General features: G+C 42.8%; 1 protein-coding gene across 1 annotated transcript in view; it reads left to right on the top strand.

Moving 5' to 3' along the window:
- Window positions 1–7,019: 7,019 nt before the first annotated feature.
- TOX (thymocyte selection associated high mobility group box) overlaps window positions 7,020–9,983 on the top strand; it is a 360,299-nt gene continuing 357,335 nt past the window's right edge. Inside the window, exon 1 of the mRNA XM_054984302.1 lies at window positions 7,020–7,197. Coding sequence (XP_054840277.1) covers window positions 7,072–7,197 — 126 coding nt within the window. The 5' untranslated portion in view covers window positions 7,020–7,071. The remainder of the gene's footprint in view (window positions 7,198–9,983) is intronic.

The raw sequence follows: 9,983 nt of genomic DNA, 5'->3' as shown, positions 1-9,983 counted from the left end.
GACAAAGGTGATCAATATTTTAAGGCTTGCAGATGGTCGGAGAGAAAGGGAAGGCTACAGCTCAGTCCCCCTTCCAAACATCTCTCTCCTCCAAGCGGGCCCTGTAAGAGAAGCCCTCCTTCTACTGCCAAGAGTCTCTGGGTTCAGAGAGAGGTGGGAAGAAAGAGAGAGGGAAACTTTTTTACGCACACACACAGAAAAGGAGGTGTGCTCAAAACTTCAATGCAAGTTGCTGTTTCTGCTCACAAAATAGATTTTTGGTTCACAATAAGAAAAACAAAGATTGTTGTTATTCTCACACTTATTTAAAAAATTAAAATTTAAAATTTAAATTAAATAAAAATTAAATTTAAAATGTAAAAAGTTTCAAGTTTTGTGCTTAAAACTTGTGCATTTGTCCTACATTTCTTCTGTTTTTAAAAATTGGTTAGCGGGGGGGGGGGCAAGTAGGTATCTCGCCTCAGGTGCCAGAAATCCTAGCACTGGCCCTGGCTGGGGCCTCTGCCTTCGTTTGCCTTTTGTCAAGGGAGGACTTGTGCTTCTGTTGCCCTATTTGCTATCTGGTTTCTGGTATGCGGAGGCTGCTTGCCAGACTAGGGGAGGACAAAGTCCAGGAACAGCAACACATAGTGATGGTCCACCCAATTCCCCTTCCTTGCATGCACAAGCCCAGTAAGGACAGAGCCCTCACTTTTCTCTTTTGCCACCTTCTGGCAGAATGTTGAACGATTGAGTAGAATCAGATTCCTGCTCTGCTCAGGTCTCTCTTCCCTGGGACTCTGTACAGCTCTGCATAAGTTTCTGAGTGCTCATTCCATTATACGCGTGGTGCTGCATATGCTTTTGCACATTTCTGGATGTGCACCGGTTGAGCTTGTGGAAAAAGGAATTTTCCACTTTCTCTCCACCTTTACCTCTCTCACGCCAACCTGGACTCTTCAGTTTCCTGTTTGATGCTTTAAGATCTTGAGTTCTATATGTGTACACATTTGTTTGTGCAGACACATGGAAATCTCCATCCGGGTCCCCTTTTATTTGCATGTTTGCCTTTTCCCCTTTAAGATGTGTATGTGTGTGTTCATCTGTTCATTTTGCACATGTAGGTGCAGGGGAGGAGAATAGATCCGTTCTCTGTGTATGTTTGTATTGCTTGTGATTTGTTGGTGTTTTTCTTTCTCTCATACATACAGAAATAATGGGACTGCAAAGAGAGCTAGTAGCATATGACCAAAATGGGATTCGTAACTGGTTAGAGAGCAAGAAGCAAAGAATAAGAGTAAATGGACAGTTATCACCATGGAAGTAAACAAACAGTAGAATCCTATAAGGAATCTGCATTATGACTCGTACTATTTCAAACCAAGTCCTCAGGGCCACATGAATTACATCCTAGGGTACCAAAGGAACTTCCTGATGTAATTTCAGAGCCTCTGTCTATAATCATTGAGAGTTCTTGGAGATCAGGTGAGGTGCCAGAAGACTGGAGGCATGCAAATGTTGTCTCCATCTTCAAGAAGGGGGGGGGGGAGGAAGCTCCAGGTAACTATGGGCCAGTCAGCTTGACATCCATATCTGGAAAGGTTTTAGAACAAATCATCAAACAGTCAATCCTTAAGAATTTGGGAAAGAAGACTGTGATTACTAAGAGACAGCAAGGGTCTCTCAAAAAGAAGTCAAGTCAGATTAATTTTATCTCCTTTTTTGATCGAGTTACTATTTTGTTGGAGTGGGATAATGCTGTGGACTTAGTTTATCTTTATTTCTGACAAGGTTCAGCATGATGTTCTTGGTGACAAGTTGGTAAAATGTGGTTTGGATCTTACTACTATTAGATGGATATGTAATCAGTTGACAGATTGTACCCAGAGAATGCTTGAAAATGGTTCCTCATCCTCTTGGAGAGGAGTGAGAAGTGGACTATCTCAGGGATCTGTCTTGGGCCCTGTGTTATTCAACATCTTTATAGATGACTCAGATGAAGGAACAGAAGGAATGCTAATTAAATTTGTAGATGATACTAAATTGGGAGGGGTAGCTAATATAGTAGAAAATACAATTGAGATTAAGGACATTCTTGACAGTTGGAAAACTGGGCTAAAACTAATGAAATTAATTCCAATAGAGATAAATGTAAAGTTCTGCATTTAGGTAGAAAAAATCAAATGCATAATTATAGGATGGTTGAGACTTGTCTTGGTAGTACATGTAAAAAGAATCTAGGGGTATTAGTAGATCATACACTGATCACGAGTCAGCAGTGTGATATGGTGACTAAAAAGGCAAATGTGATTTTCGGCTGTATCAGCAGAAGTATAGTATCCAGATCACACTTGTTTCTACTTAAACTGTTTCTACTTAAATTGTTTATATATGACCTGGAATCAGGGAGAAATAGCAAAGTAGGCAAATTTACAACATCAGACTATTCAGAGGAGTAAAAACAAAGCATCTAGTGAAAGGCTCCAAAAGGATCTTTCCAAAAAGAGTAATTAGGCAGATGAAGTCCCATGTAAGTCAGTGTAAACTGATGTGTATCAAGTTACAACCTCTGCCCCTAGTTTTACATATGTACGGGTGGAGTCTTAGCTGGCAGTGACTAACCAGGAAAGTGATCTTTGGATCACGGTGGATAGCTCAATGAATATTCATCCACATGCATGAAAGTAGCCAAATTCCATCCTTGCTATTACTAAGAGTGGGATTATAAATAAAATGGCCAATATAATTAGCTTGTATAGATCTATGGTACAGCACCATTTAGGACTATATACAGTTTTAGAAAAGGTGCAAAAAAGGGACATCAAAATAATCAGAGGGATGAAGCATCTTTTCTAGAGTATTTTGGACTTTTTGCCTTTAAAAAAGGGACAAGTAACGTGGAGAGCCCAGGCAAGCCTAATCTTGTCAGATCTCAGAAGTTATGCAAGGTTGGTCTTGGTTAGTAATTTTATGGGAGATCTCCAAGGAATACCAGGGTCACTATGCAGAGGCAAACCACCTCTGTTAATGTCTTGCCTTGAAAACACCAGCAGGGATCACCATAAGTCAGCTATGACTTGACAGCACTCTCCACCACCAAGGGACAAGATAGAGGTTTATAAAATTATGCTTAAGATGGAGAATATATATATATATAGTTTTAAAGTTTTAAAAATCATAAACTTTAAAGTTTTAAAAATCATAAACTTCTTGGGGACTGATGGTTGTTGTGGGTTTTCCGGGCTGTATTGCCGTGGTCTTGGCATTGTAGTTCCTGACGTTTCGCCAGCAGCTGTGGCTGGCATCTTCAGAGGTGTAGCACCTCTAGCATCTTCAGAGGTGCTACACCTCTGAAGATGCCAGCCACAGCTGCTGGCGAAACGTCAGGAACTACAATGCCAAGACCACGGCAATACAGCCCGGAAAACCCACAACAACCATTGTTCTCCGGCCGTGAAAGCCTTCTTGGGGACTTCTTGTTGGCCATAGTGGGATGCTGGAGGCTAAAGAGACTCTTGGTCTGATCCAGCAAGGCTCTCCATATATTCTTAATTAGATTAATTAAGGGATGGCTTGGAAGGCTTTGTTGGAGGCTTCTGACATCACTTCATACCTATCATTTTTGCATCAACTGGTTGACCAGTTGATGCAAAAACGATTACGTTAATCCACTGTTAACAGCTTGCCTATGTTGCTTTTAAAGCTATGAACTTTTTGCACTGTGCAGTTTAGTTGTATTAACTGTTTTACTATTGAGAAGTTCTACCAATTAGCCAGTTAGTTTCAGCTTCAACTTCTATTATTATGGCACACGGTAATCATCTTGATAGGTTGTTAGCTTGTAAAAAAACAAGGTACATTCAGTTAGGGTTTCCTGATTTCAATTTTAGCTTAACCACCTCAATGTGGTTTTGACAATTTGACCTTGAGTCTTTTATTTCAAGACAGAAAACCTGTGTAAATAGAATAGTATGGAGCCAGACTTTATCTTGAAGGTAATATTAAATGGGTGGGTTGTTTGATTAACAAGATAAGGTATGCATAGAACAGAGTTTGCTATTCTGAAGCACGATGCCTTCTGTTGTTTTTAAGTAAAGTATTTGAATCTAAGCCAATTTAGGACTTGTCAAAGCTCATTTACTTGTAAGTAAATTCCATTTAAATCAATGGGCCTTACTTCTATCTAAATGTAAAACCACCGTGATAAATTTGTACAGAAGCCTCTGCTCTAATAGTTATAAACAAAATTTAGCTACACCTCCCCTTTCCCTGCTTCCTTCTCTCCCACTTGCTTCATGCTGTCCCTAGTCTTCAGCTTTATTATTTATTTCATTTTTTACTCCATCTTTCTACCCAATGGGCACCCAAAAGCAGCTTACATTGTTCTCCTCTCCTCCATTTATCCTCACAACAACCCTGAGAGGTAGGTTACAGGAGTGAGTATATTGTCTGTTCATGGCTCCAGGCTCTGGATCCACAGTCTGAGAGAAAAAGATCTTTATTTAACTATAATGCACTCCTATTAACTAAGGGCACAGAGGCATGGGGAATATGAAGAACAATGCAACCAAGGTGTTACAGAAATTAGGAAATGAAGCAAAAAAGCAAAGTACTTAATTAAGATATTGGTCATGGGTTTACCTTGGCATTTCTCTTAGAGAAATGAGCACTAGACAGTTAGAACAGGGAATAATGCTTGCAGACTTCAACTCAAGTTTCCTGTTCGTTCCTTGATCCAGGTGGAGCTGACCCTTTCCCTCCAGCTGGAAGGGATTCGATTTGACCTGTTCTGTAATGAGGGTGTTGTGAGGAGAAAATGGAAGAGAGGAGAATGGTGTAGGTTGCTTTGTGTTCCCATTGTGGAGAAAGGTGGGTATAAATGAAATAATAAATATAGTGAAAAGTGGAGGGGAGCAGATCAAGATAGGTTAGCTGATGGGAAGGAGAGAAGGAAGCAGGAAGCAAGTCTGTTAATGATAGGATGTTTTGGAGATCTTTCCTTCATAGGATCACGATAGGTTGGCGGTGACTTGAGAGCACATGACACACACAGATCTGATTTTTACCCAGTCCCATATGTGACAACCTTCCTGTCATTCTGCCTGAGCTCTTTTTTTGTGGATCAAGTAGCAAACTTTCTCATCATTCCATGCCCTTTCAGGTTTTCCCATTTTGTCTGTTTTGTTCTTTTCTCATCCTTTGTGTGTTTTTTCTCCCTCTGAGAGCCAGTTTGGTGTACTGGTTACAAGCGGCAGGATTCTAAATTGGAGAACTGGGTTTGATTCTCCACTCCCCCCTCCCGTGAAGCCAGCTGGGTGACCTTGGGTCAGTCACAGTTCTTCCAGAGCTCTCTCAGCCCCACCCACCTCAAAGAGTGATTGTTGTGGGGATAATAACATACTTTGTAAACCATTTTGAGTGGATGTTAAGTTGTCCTGAAGGGTGGTATATAAATCAGATGTTGTTATTATTTTGCTCTTGACCTTCCAAATCATCACTTTACTCTCTTATGCCATCCCTCATTTAATTTGTATCTTTAAAAATCACAAGCAGGCTTTGCCAGCCTCCCAATTACATAAGGAATGTATCATATATTGCTGAGATGACCTACCCCTATATATACCAGGATGGTAAATAGAGTGATTATAGCCATTTTACTATAGGGAAACTGAGGGCCAAGAGAAACAACCTTTTCAAATGAACCAATGGCTGAGCAGAGGTACCATAATCCCAAGTGATTAATTCTTTTCATGACTTCACTGTTCTGTGTACCTTTTCAAAACATCTCTCAGAAGCCTTTTGAAAGACAAGTTATAAATGAGGATGAGGAGGAAGATGATCTCAATAACAGTAACAACAAGGACCATTTTGTTAGATTCTGGTATTGTTCGGTTCACCTCCTATCCATCACATTTTATCCTACCCTTCCTCCAAGGAACCCTTAATTTTCTCACCTTCCATTTTATTCTCACAAATAAATCTGTGCTCTTAAGTTTTATCTTAAGGGTGACTCAGTGAGTCTGTTTACATATTTCTGATAAGCCTTCCTGGCCTTATCTCCTCAAATTCAAGGCGGCTAACAACAGCAAAAGATGCAAGGACAGTTGTTCAGTGTCCAAAATGAGCGAGGCTTGGTTTCCATCCTTAAATCCAGTCACGCCGGGATTGTCTGTAGTTCTTTATTCAGGGACTTTGCACATGCTCAAAGACGTACTGACTGCTGTCCAGGAGTGAGCCCAGACGCTGAAGGCAAGTTTTTTGGGGGGGGGGGTGTTACCGGAAGCCCCTGCACCTTCCTTTCCACCCCTTCCATTCTCCCTTTTACTCCTGCAGGCGAGCTGCGCTGAGGTGGTAGCGTAGTAACTAGCAGGGGGCAGGGGAGGAGGAGAGCGGAGCGGAGCTGCGGCCAGGCCGGCTGGCTGGCGGGTGCTCCAGCGCCCCCTGTCTGCTCTTCCTCCGCGCTCTCCGCGGCCGGCCGCAAATGGCTCTGGGCTCGCGGGCTCCTTTGTGTGAAGCGCACTCGAGGCAGCGGCGCACGCCGAATCCCTCCTCTCCGCCCTGCAGCCAGCGACGCGGGGCAGCCGGTCCCGGTCCCTGCCGCCCTTCGACTCCTCGCGGCAGCCTTTTCTTCTCCCCTCTTCGTGCGCTTCTCGAGGTGGAGAGGCAGACGCCAGAAATAAGCGCCCGAAATAAAGAAAAGAGCGAGCGAGAAGAGGGGCTGGGAGCAGGGGAAGGAGGCAACTCTCCAAAGAGAGGGAAAGCGCCAGCTCCATGCCCGCTGCCCGGCCAAGTAGAGCGCGGGGCGCGTGCAGAACTTGAAGTTACCTGCCCTGCCGTAAGAGAAAGGAGGCAGCCCGGCCTGGTTCTCTCGCAGCCATCTGCAGACGAGGCTGGTTCCTTTTTGGAAGACTTTTTTTCTCGCCCTTCTCTCTTTTGCAAACTACAGACGGATGTGAGGCAAGGAAGGTGCTTCTCTTCTTCTCCTAAACTCAGGCACCGCAACCTTGCCAGTTTCTCTTCTCTCCCCCTCCCCGCCCCTTGAGCATAAACACAAAGAGGGAAAGCGAGGAGTTTGCTTGATGTTATAGTGCAATGGACGTGAGATTTTATTCACCGCCACCTCCTCCTCCTCCACCGCCGCCATCCCAGGCTGCAGCCGCTCCTGATACTCCTTGCCTGGGACCTTCTCCTTGCTTGGACCCCTACTACTGTAACAAGGTGATTTTTGTGTTTGCTTTTGTTTGTGTGATGTTGGTTTTCCCCCGGGGGGGGGGGACTAGATTGATTTGAGGATGGCTGGAGCTTGAATAAGAGACTTCAGGCTTTGGCAGGTTGCAGGCTCGAGATAAACACTCGAGGAAAAGCACCAGCGCCGTGTTTTTGTTTTTGTTTTAAAGCGGGGGAGAGGTTGCTTTCCTGTTGTTCGGTGTTATGTTGTAAGCGAGTGATGGCGCGGCGTGTGTGAGAGAGAGTGACAACGGGGCAGCTTTTGCAAGTGGTCTGTTGTATCTGATGGTCTGGCACTTTCTAAAATAAAATCCTACAATGGTCACTGGAGGGCGGAGAGACTATTCTGGCTAGAATGTATCCAGACCCGAATTCCTGGCAGGTTCCATGGATGGAGGAGTCTTCCCAAGTAAATATATGTGAGATCGCAGTAGTCCTTAAGAGGAAAGTCTTTTTCTAAGTAGTGACTCTGCACGCTTCGGGCACTTTTGCGGGAGATTTAACACCCCCCCCCCCTTGGGTGTTGCTTTCGGGGACTGATAGCAGAATGACAAAGCATTGCCTGAGCACGCCGGTTCGGATGTCAGCTCGTACCGAAAGCTTGCGGCTGAAGAGTTTCGAGGGAGTTTCAAAATCGAAAGGGTCGCACAAGTTTAGACCGGAGAGACACTGCGAACTGCGAGTCCATACACTGCGAGTCCATACACATCCTATTGGAAATCGTGCGTTAGCGCACGGTTCAGGTTCAGAGGGACAAGTTTTCCCCATGCTCTGGAGAGAAGATATGTAAAGCAAGCAAGGGGGCACTGCTAGGATAGGCAGCTCTACCTCTTCTTGGGCTTAATTTTGAGTGCCGATCTTTAGCACTTGATATATACTAAAGTTCGCCAATAAAAGACGTGGATTATTCCTTTCTGCCATAGATCCTGTCTGCATGCAGCCAGGTGTTACGTTACGTACACTTTCAATGGCTGTTGTCCAACTTTGGCCGTAGGAAATAAGCAGGAAGTGCAAGATTTCCAAAACACGGCTTGGAACACACCCCCTGAGCTGGGAGACTGGAGCCCTGAGCAAGTATTTTTAGTAAGATCTGTTTTAACCTGGGTGCTTCTTAGGCTTTTGTTTAAGAGCTAGCTCTGGAAAGATGGCACTGGTGCAGACAGCACCTTTTTGTGCCATGTAAAGTCCCCCATTTGTGTAATCAGCACTTGGCACTTGGATTCTGTGCATGTTTATAACCTTTGAAAAGTACATGTGCCATTCTTCAGAAGAGCAGTGGACACAGAAAAACAACTCTACTGTTACAATTTATCTATTGTCTTGTCTCTGTGTACGTGTTCATGGGATATTTCAACCACTTTGGGCAAATGTACCCAAATCTGGCAATAAAAATAAATAGGTCTGTTTTGTTGCTTATATTCGGAACACAAATGACTATACTGTTGTTGTTTATACACATGCTGTTCACTTTTCAGGAAATATTTCCAGCATGATCAATCTGCCACTTATGATGCATGGAACCCATTTTTATCCATGAAGAGAACAAGTGTGAAAGAAGGGTCATGTAATGTCTTTCTGACTTCTTATGTGAAATCAAAGGGTAGTGTTACAAGGTAGATTGGGGTACAGTGATCATCTATCCTGTGGTACTTGGCCCTTTGTTCAGATCAAGTAAAACCTAAGTTAAAAAGTTTTCTCCAGGTTTGTTGCCATAGAAAAGGAGAGAAAAACTGAAGTTTGGATAGCAGAAATGTGCCTTACATGTGTCAAGCTGTTCATGTGCAATGGCTCTTTAAGTACTCAGCAATGATTGTTATAGAACTGCCTTCACTCTATGACTTGCCACTATAAAATATAATCTCTATTATCTTTTATTGTGAATTGTAAGCCTGCCATGCTGAAAAGTAAAGAAGCAATGGGTAGAATTAATGACATAAGCACCAAAGTGCCCGAAGAGTCATTTGGCAATGAAAACTGGACGAATGGTTATTAAATTTATCAGTGATTTAAAGCTTCAAAAAGAAGGTAATGACTTGAATACACATTTTGCTCATCATACTCAAGATGGTGAACCAGATTTAATTTAAAAGTTAAATGCTTTGGAAAATCAGGAATTACATTAATATATTAAATCATTTTCCAATTAAGTGCTTTAAATCATTTTGCCTGGGTATAATTCCTGATCGAATAAATTAATTTAGAAGGCCTTTCTCTCTCTTCTTGGCCCTTGCTCCCCACCAGTAATTCTTTACTAACTGGTTAAATTCAGCCATATGTGAAAGAACAAACTTTTCTTTGGCTATGTAAATAAGGCAGTCTATTTAACTTAGCCAGGAGTGATAATAGAGTTCAGAAATGTACAATTGTAAGACTTCTTTTTTTTTTTTTTTTACAAAGCTGAGGAGTGACATACCAGGAATGTTTCTCAGTAGACACATTCTACAAGCAATGTATGTCTCTGTCAAACAGTTCTGCCAATGAGCATTGATTATAGTAAATGGACTGAGAGTAGCTATGCTAGCTGGGCCCCTATGAGGCATGTGTTGACTGGACATCTCATTTTCCTCCATTCCCTCAGCCCCATCCATCCAGGATGATTAACGTTTTTATGAAGCCGTAACTTTATGTGCCCCGTTGTTCCTGGTTGTAAAAAAACACCTCACTCTGTCACTTCCATGAACTGCTGTGGGAAAACTTTTTTTCTAAATGCTGTATCTTCTTTGGCAAATTTGATAGGCACATAGAACCCGATGCAAGGGCCATTATATGTTCCTAGA

This window comes from Eublepharis macularius, chromosome 7 (assembly GCF_028583425.1).
Source record: "Eublepharis macularius isolate TG4126 chromosome 7, MPM_Emac_v1.0, whole genome shotgun sequence".
NCBI classification, from domain to species: domain Eukaryota; kingdom Metazoa; phylum Chordata; class Lepidosauria; order Squamata; family Eublepharidae; genus Eublepharis; species Eublepharis macularius.
The sequence above is the reverse complement of the archived record's forward strand: the minus strand, read 5'-3'. Positions and strand labels throughout refer to the sequence as shown.